At 40.1% G+C, this 17,013-nt stretch overlaps 1 protein-coding gene across 3 annotated transcripts in view; it reads right to left on the bottom strand.

The window, feature by feature from the left end:
* ZSCAN21 (zinc finger and SCAN domain containing 21) overlaps positions 1-17,013 on the bottom strand; it is a 37,513-nt gene that overhangs the window by 9,012 nt on the left and 11,488 nt on the right. The window contains exons 4-5 of one of the 3 annotated variants that reach the window (XM_012525099.4): positions 8,136-8,167; positions 1,145-6,347 (exon numbers count right to left, since the gene is read on the bottom strand). In XM_012525099.4, the coding sequence (XP_012380553.1) occupies positions 6,336-6,347; positions 8,136-8,167 (44 nt within the window). In that variant the 3' untranslated portion in view covers positions 1,145-6,335. Of the gene's footprint in view, positions 1-1,144; positions 6,348-8,135; positions 8,168-17,013 lie in introns of those variants that run through there. The other 2 variants (XM_058285840.2, XM_012525095.3) reach the window with 2 other exon arrangements.

The raw sequence follows: 17,013 nt of genomic DNA, 5'->3' as shown, positions 1-17,013 counted from the left end.
TACCTTGCTTTATTTTTATTGCAAAATCTTCTGATATATTTTATTTATTTGCTTGTTAAATGCGTATCTTCCTACTATATTGTAAACTCCAAATGGCAGGGACCTTGCTTTATTTTTATTGCAAAATCTTCTGATATATTTTATTTGCTTGTTAAATGCGTATCTTCCTACTATATTGTAAGCTCCAAATGGCAGGGACTTAATTTTTCCATCATCCTATCCACTGCATTAAGTTCCTGGGGCTGCTGTAACATGTAACAGATGTGGTGGCTGAAAACAAAAGAAATGTATTCTCTCCCAGTTCTGGCCACCAGATGTCTAAAATAAAGGTGTCATTAGGACCGTGATCATTCTGAAGGCTCTAGGGGAGAACCAGTAGTCTCTTCCAGCTTCTAGTGGCTGCCAGCATTCCTTGACTTCTGTAGGTATCAACCCATTGTAAATAGGACCTTTTGATTTGGTGGCTTCAACCAGCTGAGCCAGGCTGGGTCTTCACCCTATTGCTGAGTCCTTATAGGGAAGGTTACACTGAGAGGCCAAGGGAGCAGCCAGAAGCTGCAAGTCAAGAGAACCCAGGAGAAAAAGAAGAACTGCGTGTGCATGACAGAAAAGCAAAGGACCAAAGATCACCAGGAGCCAAGCCCAGGACACCACAGCTTTTGGGGAAAGCATTGCCTTGCTGATTGATGTGTCTACTTTGGACTTCTGGTTTCAAAACCATCAACTAATACATTCCTACTGTTTAAGCCAACCCATTATATGGCATTTGTTTTAACAGCAGGGAAACTAGAACAGGGGCCACATTTAGCCCACTATACCCACAGCACTAGAATAGTGTCTGCCATATAGAAAGTGCTCAATGAACAAATTTGCTATTTTATTCCTCTGACCCATTTTTAAAAATTCCTGTGCCTATATTATAATGTCTTAATTATGGTGGTTTTGTAGTAGTTCATATATATATATATTTAATACATGCTCTAAGTACTTTTTCTAAATTTCTTAGTAACTGTCATTTATTCTTCCAAATGAAGTGTAGAAGCAACTTTCTAATTGTTCTAGACACACACACACAATTGGGATGTTAGTGTAGATGGACTGACATCTTTATGATATTAAATCTTTCATTCATGAATGAAGTATATCAGGTTGTGATAGGCATTTAATTGTTCTCTAAACAAAATGTCCCCCAAAATACATACAACATACTTTTAAAAATAAAGCTCAAAATCAGCAAAACGTTTGTGTGCGTGTATGCATATAAACTATAAAGGAAAACAAAGAAAGGATTATTACGAGTCAGGATTATCTCTGGGGATGCATGTGATCATGAGAAGCACATGGGGTACTTCTTGGTTATTGACAATGCTCTGTTGCTTCACCAACATGGTAGTTAATTAAGTGTTCTCTTGACAATTAATCCTTTTTTGAGGTACTGGGGATTGAACCCGGGGCCTTGTATGTGGGAAGCTGGTGCTCAACCACGGAGACACACTGGCTCTCCTGAGTTGGGTTTTCCATTTGTTTTGCTTGTTGCTGTTTTTTTTTTCTTTTAGAAGGCATTGGGAACTGAACCTGGGACCTCCCATGTGGTAGGCAGTTGTCCAACCGTTTGAGCCACATCTGCTCCCCCCAACAATTAATCTTTAAACTCCAAATATATGTTGAAGGCACTATAAAAACAAAATGGGAGAGAAACTGATAGATACTTACTGGAAGTAAGTGAAGATAATACAAGATTTCATTATTAGACACTGGGAAGAAAACTTAAATAATGGAACTAAACACATATCTTAAAATATAATTCAAGGAGTCTTTCCAGAAATAAAGGCTTAGTTCACAGATTAAAAATTTCTCAGAAGTAGCTGACACAGACGCCAACACATATCTTAGTAGAGATACTAAGTAAGGAAATGTTCAGACAGCCAGACAAAATGATCAAGCCACATACTTGGAGAAAATACCACGCTGGCTCCAATCTTTTTTACTGCAGTGTTCAATGCTAAAAGATAATGGAGCAATGAGTTTTAATTTATACCCAACCAACCTGTTATTCAAGTGAAAGATAACATATATTTGTAAAAATGGAAAAATCTCAGGGTATATCTTTCTCAAAAGTCTTCCTTGAAGAATCCAGAGAATAAACTCCATTTAAGTAACAGATGGAGAAACTACAGGAATAGTAGTGATGGCAAGCCCTAAATCTACTTAATCGTTAAGACTCAGATTTAAAAACTGGGAGATTATGGTTACAGAACACAATTAAGTATTATAAATCCTGAAAATATATCACTAAAATAATTAACAAAGTTTGGGACAGAAAGGGTGAAAGAGAGTGGAAAGTAATTAAGTACATTAATCTCATCTTTTATAGCCAGGATCAAAATACTTCATTTAAACATGGTAAATCCATTAATAAAGATATATTTTAAAATACAAAGGTAAAAACTAATAAAAACTATAATATATCAAAATCAAGTAATGTAAGAGAAAAGGGAGAAAACAATATTCCAATCCATTATTGTCACAGTGGAGAATAGATGAAGGTAACTAAATGAAGTATAATACACAATAAAATATATTTTCTAAATATAAGTATTTTAATTCAACCATGATTATGAAATATAGTTTTAAAATATAACCATATTACAAAACATATTTATAAATAAACCTTTCAAGAATTAAAAGATTCTTCTGTATGGCCCCTGCAAAAATCAGATGAATTGTGACCAATGATGGGATGGTTGTCTGCCATAAACTTTTGATTGTATTCTTTTCAATCCCCATCAGTAATGAGAATCAAAAGCGGTTCACCGTTAAAGGGGAAGCAGTATGCATTCACCATCTCGACCCAGGGCCACATAGGCCCTCTTGCTCTTTTACTATACAATTCATTCAGGGACCCTGATTTTCTGGACATGCTATGGAACATCACTTTGGTAATAACTTCCTAATAATCAGACCTGGTGAATAGGAAGTGGCAAGTATTCTTGGACTCCTGAGGAAACTACACACACCCCCAAAGCTCTAGAAAAGCCAAGGGGCTTCTATAGCAGTCAAGTTTTCAAGGGTCCAAATGTCTGAAGCATGCTGGGATATTCTAAGGTAGTGAATAAATTATTGCATCTTGCACTCACTACCAGAAAAGAGGCACAAAACTCTTCTTTGGATTTTCAAGGCAGCATATACCAGACTGTTCCCTTTTGCTTTTGGGTGAAGTGGTCTGCCATTGTCAAGTATGGCCCAGAGCCACAGGGCCCTAGTACCAAGGATCTGGCAGCCCTAAATGGTGTTAACAGTCTGTGATAGATTAAAAACTGTTATGTGGGAGTCTGGTAGGCCCCAATAGGAGCTTGCCAATAGAATTCTAGAGTAAGGCCATGGCTTCTGCAGCAAAGAACTCTCCAATTTGAAAAGCAGCTCCCGGTACGGTAACCACCATGAGACAAGTGACTATGTATTTGGAGCTGTTGATCATGACCTAAGTATTATCAAACCCACCAAAACACTAAGTCAGGTGGACACAACAACAGTTCATTATAGGGAGGAAATGTTACCTTTGGGATCAGACATGAGCAGTCCAGAATTCATAATGCATTTAAGCAGAAAGCTTAGAACCCCACGTCACCTACTTTGTCACACTGACGCCTCTTCCTCTGCCTGTACCTATGGACTCATGGAAGGTTCCCTTTGACCAGTTGATGGAAGAAACTAAGGTTTGGTTCAGAGGGCTCAGTCTCCTACATTGGTGCGTGCCAAAATGCAGTTATTTCCCTTTGATCCTACTCAAGAGTGGCCCTTAAAGGCGAGCAGTGGCCCTGAAAGGCCAGGGTGAGGGAGATCCAGGGGACAGAACTGCAAGCTATTTGGACACCAACTACGTGGAGGGAAAGGTGTTTCAAGGGAAACATTTCGTGGGTTACTGGGCAGTGGTAAAAAACACCTGGAAGGAATAAGGCTGAAACTCTGGAGACAAGGGGATCTGAGGAAGACTTCCGCTATGGATGCACCTACAGGACCAAGTGTGTGCATCTTCGTGTCTCATATCAGTTCCTGCCAGCAAGAATCCATGGCAGAGAAGGCACACAATACCCAGACAGAAGGCAAGGGGCAGGACAGACCTGGGACCCACTCGCCTCACCTGAGCAGGAGGCGGGTCTTCAGGCCTAGCAGGCCCTTCCTGTCAGCTGCAGCAGCTCCAGCAGGGACACTGCAGACACCTGGCTGCTGCCTGACCAGGAAACTCTGAGGGCCTTATCAACGGTAACTAATAAACAGGAGTGCTCACAATTAAAGTCCTGGGTTTAAGGTGCTGATCTCCAGAAGATGTTGGAAAAGTCAGAAAATTTAAGTTTTCAATAAGTATTGTTTCTTCTTCAATAATGACCCCCCTACCCTAACCCTAATATATTTGACTGTAGGTACATGAAGACCTATTACTTATAGACTAATCTGCTCCCAGGATGGTATTCAGGGCAGTTTGCAGAGATCAGAACTGGCACTAAACATGAAACCTTCTTGCTGTCCCTAACCCTGTCATGGAAGGCTTCATACCCTATATGGCTGCAGCAGTGGACAAAAAGGTATTTTAGTACTACTAATCAGAGGTTAAAAAACTATAATATGAAAATGAACAAAAGATAGGAGGAAGAAGTAAAGGAGGACCTACTAGCCAAAAGACAATATAAAGTACAGAAAAAAGAGAGAAGTCTCTTAAGAGGTCGAAGGGACTGCAGGCAGAGGGAAAAGACAGGGTAGATTTAGGGTAATCATTTGCCTATTATGGCCTTCTGGAGTTTAAGAAGAAAGCTCAGGGGAGTCAGATTCTCAGACTACAGTATAGAAGATACATAATCAAGATGCACACGAGACTGATAAAATGTTTCCAATAAAGAAAAACTGCTCAGTACCCAGAAAATAAAGCACAACTATGGGCCAATATGCATCTTCTGTACCTTCTACCTCAACTTCCTCGTACACACATCCTCAAGTACTTAAAAGCTTGATTTACCCCAAATTCAAATTTTCGAAAAGCTAAACTGGTATGAATTGTCTTCTCTCTCTACAATAGTGTTCAATAACCAACACATTATTTATTATAATAATAGTCCTGAAGTGTTATAAATTTATATTGTGTTCAATGTGGCTCGATTCTTTAAACATTTATAATCTATGAACAGATGTTAAAACAAACAGGTTATTTAATTAGTCAAAATGTTTCTTCTTTAATTATACTGGATACACAACAGTTTAATTATATAAAAGGCAGTGCCAGCGTGGCTTCCAGGGATATGAAGCAGTGAGGGCACTGTCCCCAGCCCTGCAGAGGAAACTCTCTCCTGAAGGACCTCCTACCATTCCACTGCTTGAGCACTCAGCTCTTTAATCATTTCTTCATGCTGAGTGAAACCAAATCTACTACTGGAGTTTATATGGCAATTATTGGGTTTCACTCTAGCACTCACATTTGAAAAGTCAAGGAAAAAAAAGTATACATGATAGTTAGAAGACTTCTCACTCTCCACTGTGGACTCTCTGATGTTTGGAAAGATAAGACTTACTACAGAAGGTCTTTCCACAATTGTTACACCAGTAGGGCTTTTCCCCTGTATGGATTCTATGGTGTTTATTAAAATTGGAGCTGTGATTGAAGGCTTTCCCACATTCCTTACATTTGTATGGCTTCTCCCCAGTGTGAAGTCTCTGATGTGAACTAAGCCCTGCATGCTGACTAAAGCTCTTCCCACACTCGTTACACTGATACGGTTTCTCCCCAGTGTGTATTCGATAGTGTCGAATGAGGCTGGCCTTGCTACTGAAAGATTTCCCACAATCCACACACTGATAAGGGGCCTCGCCCGTGTGGATTCTCTGATGCTTAAGGAGGTCAGAGCTCTGGCTGAAGGCCTTCCCACACTTGCCACAGTCATAGGGCTGGTCCACCATGTGTGTTCTGTAATGCAGGGTAAGGTTTGAACTGTGGCTGAAGGCTTTCCCACACTTGGTGCATATGTAAGGTTTCTCCCCAGTGTGTGTTCTCCGGTGTTTAGTAAGATTGGAGCTATTGCTAAAGGCTTTTCCACACTCAGCACATATATAACGTTTCTCGCCTGTGGTATGTTTAGCAGGAATTAATTCTGTGATATCTTCAGAACCTACGTCTTGGAGAGGGGCTTTTCTTCCTCTTTCCCTTTCTAGGTTTACCTGCTGCCTTTCTAATCTGGCCTCATATTTATTGGCAACAGTCATGGCAATAACATCTCTTTTGAATCCTTCTGCATGAGATTCTTCTTCAGAACTTTTCTGCTTATCTGTTGGCTCCTCCTTCTGGGTGTTCAATTTATAATCTGAAATAATAAATAGGATAATGATATGTCAGTTGTTTTCTGTTTTGAGGAAAATAACTGTTAAAGGAAAAAATCACGAGGAGAGACGGATGGAGTCTGAAGGGTGACTCAGTATAGCTCTGAGAGGCCACAGGATCACAGGCAACACAAGGAAACCACCAGCAAAACCAGCTCGCGACGCCGGACTCTCACACGAGCACCCTGCCAGAAGCTGTCATGGTATGATGAGCACGTGGCTTTTTCTGCCAGGAGAAGAACTTCTTATATAGAGGGCAAGAAGACAAAGAAACATGTTGTGACAGCAGCAAAGGAGATGGATGTGGCTCAGGCAGAAAGAAACAAGAACTACTACTAGAGGGTAAAAGCTGATTAAGGAAAATGAAAAAGGTAATTAAGGGAGAGGAGGCGGAGTGGCTAACTTCTTCACAAAGTCCAAATGCCCACAGAAGCTTAATATAAAAGCAATAAAAGAGAAAATATTCAGTCCACTGAAAAGTATTCTAGTCCCAGATCCTTATGAATTTGAAGAAAAGCATTTAACTCTCTCATAATTTAACTTACACTGGCTATGTCTTACAATTCTTTTAGTCATAAAATAACAAACCTGTTGAAATCAGAATTAACCAGAGTATCTTTTTTAGTGCATTTCACTAGGTGCTCACACTTCGAGAACCCATCTACCTCTCCACAAGTACAGGAAAAGAGGACTAAGAGAAATTAATTTGAAAAATGGGCTCCCTTTGAGAACTGTCATCCATCTAAGAACACAGAAGTCTAAACCAACAATCGTCTTTTCTTCAATGATCTTTCTCTTTCCCAAGAAACATCCTTGTCCCTCTACATATAATTAGAGCAAATTACAGAATAGCTGATGGATAAATCAGTTCTCCCAAGCTATCCCTTCATCTAACCACCTCTTTATTTTCTTCTGCCAACAGTAACTACTCTGCTCATAGGCCCGCCCATAGTAGCTGCACTAGCTCTCACTCCCTTGCCTACACAGAGACTGCCCTTTGAGTAGTAACCTGAACTACACTATGAACTACATGCATGAGAAATAACTTTTTGTTACAATTTTTGAAAGAACCTAATCAATGAGGCAGAAGTTGAAAAGGAATTTTCCAGGACCATTTTTGCACCATGTAAGGCTGATTATAACAGGCTGATGAATTATCAGATTACTAACAAATGACCAAACACTGTGGCCTCTGACCAGTGTGAAATGCCTGGAAGATCCTAAGTGCAGAAGAGCTAGAACACTGATTATTTTAACAGTGGCAATCTACAGTTTTATTTCTGACATGACTTGGAAACGACTGTCTATTTAGATTGATCTCTGAAACCTGACTTCGTGTCTTGGTACTATTAAAGCAGTAGGGGGAAGCGGACTTGGCTCAACGGATAGAGCGTCTGCCTACCACATGGGAGGTCTAGGGTTCAAACCCAGGGCCTCCTTGACCTGTTTGAAGCTGGCCCACGTGCAGTGCTGATGCGTGCAAGGAGTGCCGTGCCATGCAGGGGTGTCCCCCGTGCAGGGGAGCCCCACACGTAAGGAGTGCACCCCGTAAGGAGAGCTGCCCAGCGCGAGGAAAGTGCAGCCTGCCCAGGGGTGGTGCTGCACACAGAGAGAGCTGACGCAGCAAGATGACGCAACAAAAAGAGACACAGATTCCCGGTGCTGCCGACAAGAACGCAAGTGGACAGAGAACACACAGTGAAAAAAAAAAAAAAAGCAGTATGGCCAAGGGGAGCAGATGTGGCTCAAGCAGTTGGGCATCCGCCTCCTACCTGGGAGGTCCCAGGTTTGTTTGCAGTGCCTCCTAAAGAAGACAAATAAACAACAAGCAGACAATGAGCACCAACAACGAACAAACAGACAAGGGAGCCATCTGGGAGTGGGAGCAATATGCCAACCTCCCCACTTATTCTGGTGAGGACTCTGGGCAGGTGGCCAGCAGAATGAGGTAGGATAAATGGTCTCTAGGGTCTAATCCTGCTAAAGTACCCCAGGATGGAAAATCTTTGAGTCTGTGTTGTTGTGATTGTTTCAGAGTACTTCCCCTCAACATGCTTTAATTATTTTAATTATCCCACTTTAAACTGTTATATCAGTTGTAGTCTGAGAATGGTTAAAAATCTCAAGACAGTCCTATATCTTATTCAAGGCTCCTTCCCCAACATCTAGCACAGCATTTGCATAGAGTAGGTAATCAGTAAATATGTGAATATTTAAACTCTAAGTTTACTTAATATTTCTCATCCTTGCTGTCCTCATAAAAAATGAACATTAGTAAAGAGATTTAAATGACATCCAAATGTTTAATATTTTGCATGACAAATGGAAGGTTTAAATGTCAGTTTATCCTTCTTCCCTTGACTAATTATCTTGGGAGGTAATAAAAGTAGAGATGATGAGAATATGGTGAATCTTTTAAGGTAAGGGTTTACCTGAGTCATCGCAGCATGAATGTGGCATCAGCTGAGGTTGGTATATGTTAGCCAGTTAACTTTTCTTTACTGATTCTATGTTTTTCAGATCAGGGGGCTTTTTTTTTTTTTTCTTTTTTGAGGTATTGAGGGCCTGGGATTGAATCCAGGACTTTGTATGTGGGAAGCCGGCACGCAACCACAGAGCCACATCAGCCTCCCTGAGTTGGCTTTATCGTTTGTTTTGCTTGTTGTCTGTCTTTGTTTTTTTCAGGAGGGACTAGGAACGGAACCTGGGACTTCCCATGTGGGAGGTGGGCACTCAACTGCTTGAGTCACATCTGCTCCCCCATTATTTTCTTTTTAATTTCCTACTTTGAAATACTTTTAAACTTTCAGAAGAATTTTTTTTAAGAATAGAACAAAGACGCCCATATATTCTTCTCCTAAATTCACTAATTCTTAACATTTTACTACATTTGCTTTATTTCTTACTCTCTCCCTTTCCAATTCTCTCTTTGTAAACACAAATACACATGTGTATATAGAGACAAATACACAGCCCATGCACACACTTTGTAAAAGAAGAACTGTTTGGGAATAAGCTGCAGACAGAATGTTCTTTTAGCTCTAAATACTACATCAAGTATCTTTTAAGAACAAAAACAGGGAAGCGGACTTGGCCCAGTGGTTAGGGCGTCCGTCTACCACATGGGAGGTCTGCAGTTCAAACCCTGGGCCTCCTTGACCCACATGGAGCTGGCCCATGTGCAGTGCTGATGCACGCAAGCAGTGCTGTGTCATGCAGGGGTGTCCCTCGTGTAGAGGAGCCCCACACGCAAGGAGTGCGCCCCATAAGGAGAGCCACCCAGCGCAAAAGAAAGTGCAGCCTGCCCAGGAATGGCGCCGCCACACGGAGAGCTGACACAAGATGACACAACAAAAAGAAACACAAATTCCTGTGCCGCTGACAACAACAGAAGCGGACAAAGAAAAAGACACAGCAAAAAGACACAGAGAACAGACAACCAGGGTGGGGGGGAAGGGGAGAGAAATAAATAAAATAAATAAATCTTAAAAAAAAAAAAACCGGAAAAAAAAAAAAAAACCCCAAAACTACCCCACCACCACTTTGCACTGGTGTGGAACATTTGTTACAATTACTGAAAGATTATTAAAATAGTTCTATTATTCATTACGTACATTAGGTGTACTTTTCCTCAAATACACCACCCTATTACCACGTTGCATTAGTATCATACATTTGTTTTAATTCATGAGAGAACATTTTTATACTTTTTTATTCTAATAATATATACATCACGAAGTTTCTACTTTTAAGTACATTCACACCTATATAGTTCAGTGCTATTGATTACACTCACGATAATGTGCACCATCACAAAGCACCCATTTCCAAACCTTTTCTATCACCTAAGCAGAAATTCTGTACAAGATAAGCATCAATTCCCATTCTCTAACCCCATTCTATTTTCTGGTAACCTCTATTCTAGAGTCTATGAGTTTGCTTATTACACTTAGTTCATAACGGTAAGATCATACAGTATTTGTCCTTTTGTATCTGGCTTACTTTACTCAACATGATGTCCTCAAGGTTCATCCATGTTGTCACATACATCAGAACTTCATTTCTTTTTAAGGCTGAATAATATTCCATGTATGTATATACCCTTTTGTTATCTATTCACTGACTGTTGGACACTTGGATTGCTTCCATCTTTTAGCAATTGTGAATAATGTTACTATGAACACTGGTGTGCAAATATCTGTTCAAGTCTGTTTTCAGTATTCTTTGGAGTACAGACCCTGAAGAGGGATTACAAAATCACATGGTAATTTTATACTTAGCTTCCTGAGGACCTGTCAAACTGTTTTCCAAAGTGGCTACACCATTTTCTTACCAGCAATGAAAGAATGTTCCTATTTCTCCACATCTTCTTCAACACTTGTAGTTTTGAGTTTTTTAATAGTGGCCATTCTAGGTGTGATCTGATGTCTCACTGTGGTTTTGATGTGCATTTCTCCACTAGCTAGTGATGATAAGCATCTTTTCACATGCTTTTTAGCCATGTGTATTTCCTCTTTGGAAAAATGTCTACTGCACATTTTTAAGCTGTCTTTTTATCGTTGAGTTGTAGGATTTCTTTACATATTCTGGATATCAAACCCTTACTGGATAAGTGGTTTCCAAATATTTTCTCCCACTAAGTTGTCTTTTCACTTTTGTGACAAAGTCCTTTGATGCACAAAAGGTTTTAATTTTGAGGAGGTCCCATTTACATATTTTTCTTTTGTTACTTCATTTTTGGGTGTAAAATTTAAGAAACCATAGCTGACCACAAAATCTTGAAGATGCTTCCTTACATTTTCTTCTAGGAGTTTTATAGTCCTAGTCCTTATATTTAGGCCTTTGATCCACTTTGGGTTAATTTTTGTATATAGTGTGAGGTAGGGGTCCTCTTTCATTCTTTTGCACATGGATATCTAATTCTCCCAGCACCATTTTTTGAAGAAACTAATCTTTTCCAGTTGAGTAGATTGGCAGTCTTGTTGAAAATCAATTGGCCATAGATGTGAGGCTCTATTTCTTAACTCTCAATTTAATTCCATTTGTCAATATATCTATACTTACGCCTGTATCATGCTGATTTGACCACTGTAGCTTTGTAATATGCTTTAAAGTCAGAAAGTGTGAGTCCTCCAACTTCTTTCTTCTATTTCAACATGTTTTTAGTTATCCAGGGCCCCTTAACCTACCAAATAAATTTGGTAATTGGCTTTTCCATTTCTGCAAAGTAGGCTGTTGGAATTTTGGTTGGGATTGCATCAAATCTGTAAATTAATTTGGGTAGAACTGACATCTCAGATATTTAGTCTGCCAATCCATGAACACAGAATGTCCTATTTATTTATGTCATCTTTGAATTTTTTTTTAAGGAATGTTTTGTAGTTTTCTGTGTACATCTTGGTTAAATTTATTCCCAGATATTTGATTCTTTTAGTTGCTACTGTAAATGGAATTTTTTTCTTGATTTCCAACTCAGATTGCTTGTTACTAGTATATAGAAACACTACTGTTTTCTGCATGTTGATCTTGTATCCTGCCATTTTGATTAACTTGTTTATTAGCCTAGTAGCTTGCTGTAGATTTTTCAGGACTTTCTATATATAGGGTCAAGTCATTTGCAAATAAAGAAAGTTTTTCTTCTTCCTTTCCAATTTTGATACCTTTCATTTCTTTATCTAGCCTAATTGTTCTGGCTTGAACTTCTAGCACAATGTTGAACAGTGGTGACAGTGGGTGTTCCTAACTTGTTCCAGATCTTACAGGGAAAACATCAATCTTTTACCATTAATATGTTAGCTGTGGGTTTTTCATATATGCCTTTTACCATGTTCAGGAAGTTTCCTTCTGTTCCTATTTTTTGAAATGTTTGTATTAAGAAAGGATTTGGTATTTTGTCAAATGCCTTTTCTGCATCAGTAGAGCTGATTACGTGGTTTCCCCCCTTTGTTGTGTTAATGTGACATATTGCATTAATTGATTTTCTTGTGTTGAACCACCCTTACATACCTGGGATAAAACCCATTTGACCATTGTGTATAATTTTGTTAATGGACTTGATTTACAAGTATTTTGTTGAGGATTTTTATATTTTTATTCATAAGAGAAAGTGGTCTGTAATTTTTTCTTGTAGTATCTTTATCTGGCTTTGGTATTAGGGTGATGTTCATCTCAGAGCGAGTGAGGTAGTGTTCCCTCCTCTTTGAAGAGTTCGAGTATGATTGGTATTAATTCTTGGAATGACTGGTATGATTCCCCAGTGAAGCCATCTGGTCCTGGGCTATCTTTTTTGGGAGGTTTTTTATTTTTTAAACTTTTATTTATTTATCTCCCCTTCCCTCCCATTGTCTGGTCTCTGTGGCCATTCACTGTGTGTTCTTCTATGTCTGCTTGCATTCTTGTCATGTGGCACCAGGAAACTGTGTCGTTTTGTTGTTGTTCCATCTTCTTGCTGTATCAGCTCTGTGTGTGCGCGGCGCCACTCCTGGGTGGGCTGTGCTTTTTTCACATGGGGCGGTTCTCCTTGCAAGGTGCACTTCTTGTGCGTGTGGCACCCCTATGTGAGGGACACTCCTGTGTAGCACAGCACTCCTTGTGCATGGCAGCACTGCGCATGGGCCAGCTCACCATATGGGTCAGGAGGCCCTGGTTATCAAACCCTGGACCCTCCATATAGTAGGCGTATGCTCTATCAGTTGAGTCACAACCACTTCCCTGTTGGGAAGTGTTTGATGACTGATTCAATTCCTTCACTGGTAATTGTGTCTTCTGAGGTCTTTTATTTCTTCTAGAGTCCATGTAGGTTGTTTGTATGTTTTAGGAATTACTGATTTCCCCTGCAATTTTTTCTTTGATCCACTGATTAAGAGTGTGCTGTTTAACTTCCATATTTGTGTGCATTTTCCAGTTCTCTGCCTGCTACTGATTACCAGCTTCATTCCATTATGGCCAGAGAAAGTGCTTTGTATAATTTTAACCTTTTTAAATTTATTGAGACTTGTTCTGTGACCCACATGTGGTCTATACTGGAGAATGATCCATGTCCACTAGAGAATGTACATCTTGCAGTTTTCGAGTACAGTGTTCTATATATGTCTGATAGGTTTAGTTCATTTACCATATTATTCAAGTTGATTCCTTATTGATCCTGTCTAGATGTTCCACCTATTGATGGGAGTGGTGTAGTGAAGTCTCTATAATTGTAGCAATGCCTATTTTTTCCTTCAGTTTTATCAGTGTTTGTCTCATGTATTTTTGGGCACCATGGTTAGATGAATAAATATTTATGATTGTTACTTCTTGGTGGACTGCCCTTTTTGTTAATACATAGTGTCCCTGTCTCTTGTAACAATTTTGTGGCTAAATTCTATTTTGATATTAGCATAACTCCCCCAGCTCATTTTTTTCTTTTAGAAGATACCAGGACCTCATACATGCACAGCAGGCGCTCAACCACTGAGCTGAGCTACACCTGCTCCTCCCCTACCCAACTCTTTTTTGGTTACTATTTCCATGGGATACATATATTTTTTCGACCTTTCACTGTCAACCTTTTTGTGTCTTCAAGTCTATGGTGAGTTTCTTGTAAAAAGCATATAGTTGGAGCACGCTTTTTTTTTTAAATTATATTTATTTATTTTTTAAATTACATTAAAAAAAAATATGAGGTCCCATTCAACCCCACCGCCCCCGCCCCCCACTCCCCCCACTCCCCCCACAGCAACACTCTCTCCCATCATCATGACACATCCATTGCACCTGGTAAGTTCATCTCTGAGCATCACTGCACCCCATAGTCAATGGTCCACATCATAGCCCAGACTCTCTCACGTTCCATCCAGTGGGCCCTGGGGGGATCTACAGTGTCCCATAATTGTCCGTGAAGCACTATCCAGGACAACTCCATGTCCCGAAAACGCCTCCACATCTCATCTCTTCCTCCCGTTCCCCACACACAGCAGCCCCCATGGCTACCGTTCCCACACCCATTCCACATTTTCTCTGTGGACATTGGATTGGTTGTGTCCATTGCACACCTATGTCAAGTGAGGGCTTAGATTGCACATAGGTACTGGATGCACTCCTCCCGCTTCTAGTTGTAGACACTCTAGGCTCCATGTTGTGGTGGTTGACCTTCTTCAACTCCATGTTAACTGAGTGGAGTAAGTCCAATAAATCAAAGTGTAGGAGCTGAAGTCTGTTGAGGCTCTGGGCCTGGGTGTCATATTATCAGTCCAGAGATTCAAATCCCCTACATATATCTTAAACCCAGCACCAACTACAATTCCAATAAAGTAGCATGCAAGTCTTGTGAAAAGAGATCCCGTCTGAGTCCAATTCCATCACGCAGAAACACCAGCTCCAAAGAAGGGCCATCTGTCATGGCAGTGAACCCCTTCTGCCACGACCATAGAACCCGTGGGTCTCTTTATCCCTCAAAAGAACCAATACCTGGGGTTGTATCTACCTTATCTGTCTCTTAGACTCTGTTCAGTTGTACATAGGGGTATTCCTTCCGACAACCTCCAGACTCTTTTTTAGAGACTCACAGCCTTATAATCTCATTTCTCCTTTCCATTTCCCCCTTACATTAGGTCAAACCGCTTCCCGAAGTCATGTTATTATATGTAGACAGGTATATTCTGCTGTTCCGCATTGAATCTTTAATTCAAGGTCATTTTCTAGTTGCTTCTTCAGCTGGTATGTGGTAGTGATCTCGGTGCCAGGGAGGCTCATCCCCGGGTGTTGTGTCCCACGCTGGGGGGAATGCATCACATCTACACGCTGAGTTGGAGCACGCTTTTTTAAAATCCACTCTGCCAGTCTGTTTCTTTTGAGTGGGAAATTTAACCCATTAACATTCAATGTTGGAAGTTGACTTGGCCCAGTGGATAGGGCGTCCGTCTACCACATTGGAGGTCTGCAGTTCAAACCCCGGGACTCCTTGACCCATGTGGTGAGCTGGCCCACGCACAGTGCTGATGCGCGCAACGAGTGCCATGCAGGGGTGTCCCCCACGTAGAGGAGCCCCATGCGCAAGGAGTGCACCCCATAAGGAGAGCCACCCAGTGCGAAAGAAAGTGCAGCCTGCCCAAGAATGGCACTGCACAGAGAGCTGACGCATCAAGATGATGCAACAACAACAACAAAAGAAACAGATTCTCATGCCGCTGACAAAAACAGAGGTGGACAAAAAGAAGAACACGCAGCAAATGGACACAGACAACAGACAACTGGGGGGCGGGGAAGAGGAGAGAAATAAATAAAATAAATCTTAAAAAAAAAGAAAACATTCAATGTTATTACTGTAAAGGCAGTATGTACTTCAGTAAGTTTATCCTTCTGGTTTTTACAGATTTTTTTTTTGTCTTTCTTTTCACCCTTACTGATCATCTTCATTTCTTCAAACTATTCCAAGCTACTGTCTCCTGTCATTCCCTTTCAGCCTGCAAAACTCCCATTAGTATTTCTTATAGGGCAGGTCTCTTGTTGATGCAAATTCTCTCAGTTCTATTTATCTGTGAATATTTTAAACTCTCATTTTTTTAAGGAAAATTTTATCAGATAAAGAATTTTTGGCTGGCAATTTTACCTTTAGTACCTTAAATCGATCATATCACTTCCTTATTGCCTCCATGTTTTCTGCTGAGAAACTGGCACTTAGGTCTTGTTGCAGATCCCCTGTATAAGAGAAGTTGCTTTTCTCTAGCTGCTTTCAGAATGCTCTCTTTATCTTTGGCTGTTGATATTCTGATTAGTGTCTCAGAGTAGATCTATTATGATTTATTCTGTTTGGAGTATGTTGTGCTTCTAGGACAGACATACATATGTCTTTCATAAGAGTTGGGATTTTTTCAGCCATTATTTCCTCAAATAATCTTCCTGCCCTTTCCCTTTTCTTCTTCTGCCACATTCATGGTGTGTATGTTTATGTATTCTGTGCTGCCATTCAAATCCAAGACCCTGATCATTTTTTTCCATTCTTTTCACTATCATTTCTCTCTAAGACTGCAATTTTCCTGTCTTTTAGTTCAGATTCTTTCTTCTGCCCATTCAGATCTACTGTTGTATGCATCTAGTGTATTTTTAATCTCTACTATTGTGACTTTTTTCCTAATTTGTTTCTTTTTATACTTTCAAGTTCTTCTTTATGCTTTATGTTAATATCCTGTATCTCTTTAGTCATATTTTCCTTAACCTTTTTTAATTAATTTAGATTTGAACGTCTTTAATGCTTAGTCTACCTCATTCTAGACCTTTAGAATAGCCTCTGTTTGATCAGATTTTTTCAGCTCTTCTTTATCTGATTCTTGTCCTGAATGTGTGGTACTCATTTCAAATTGCACTTTTTGTGTAACTGTTTTACTTCCAGGAAAACTCTTCCTTTTTTTTCTTTCCTTTGCCGGGAATCGTGATTTGTTCTGATTGTGTTTTGCCGCTATAGTTTTTTTATACTCCTTTCATTGCCTCTAACTGCTTTTGCCCGGGGGGTAAATTCTGGGAAGAGGTTCATTCCAGAGAAGACCTTCCCAAGTTAGTATTTCTCAGCCAAAACAGGGCCAGGGACCCACAAAGAGGGCATTAACTGGCTCCAAGGTACCCTGGTAATGGTATCTTGGATGCCAAAAGCCTCTGTGATGGTTCTCCAATGCT

The sequence above is a fragment of the Dasypus novemcinctus genome, chromosome 23 (genome assembly GCF_030445035.2).
Source record: "Dasypus novemcinctus isolate mDasNov1 chromosome 23, mDasNov1.1.hap2, whole genome shotgun sequence".
In the NCBI taxonomy this organism is placed as follows: domain Eukaryota; kingdom Metazoa; phylum Chordata; class Mammalia; order Cingulata; family Dasypodidae; genus Dasypus; species Dasypus novemcinctus.
This window is presented reverse-complemented; position numbering and strand designations above follow the sequence as displayed.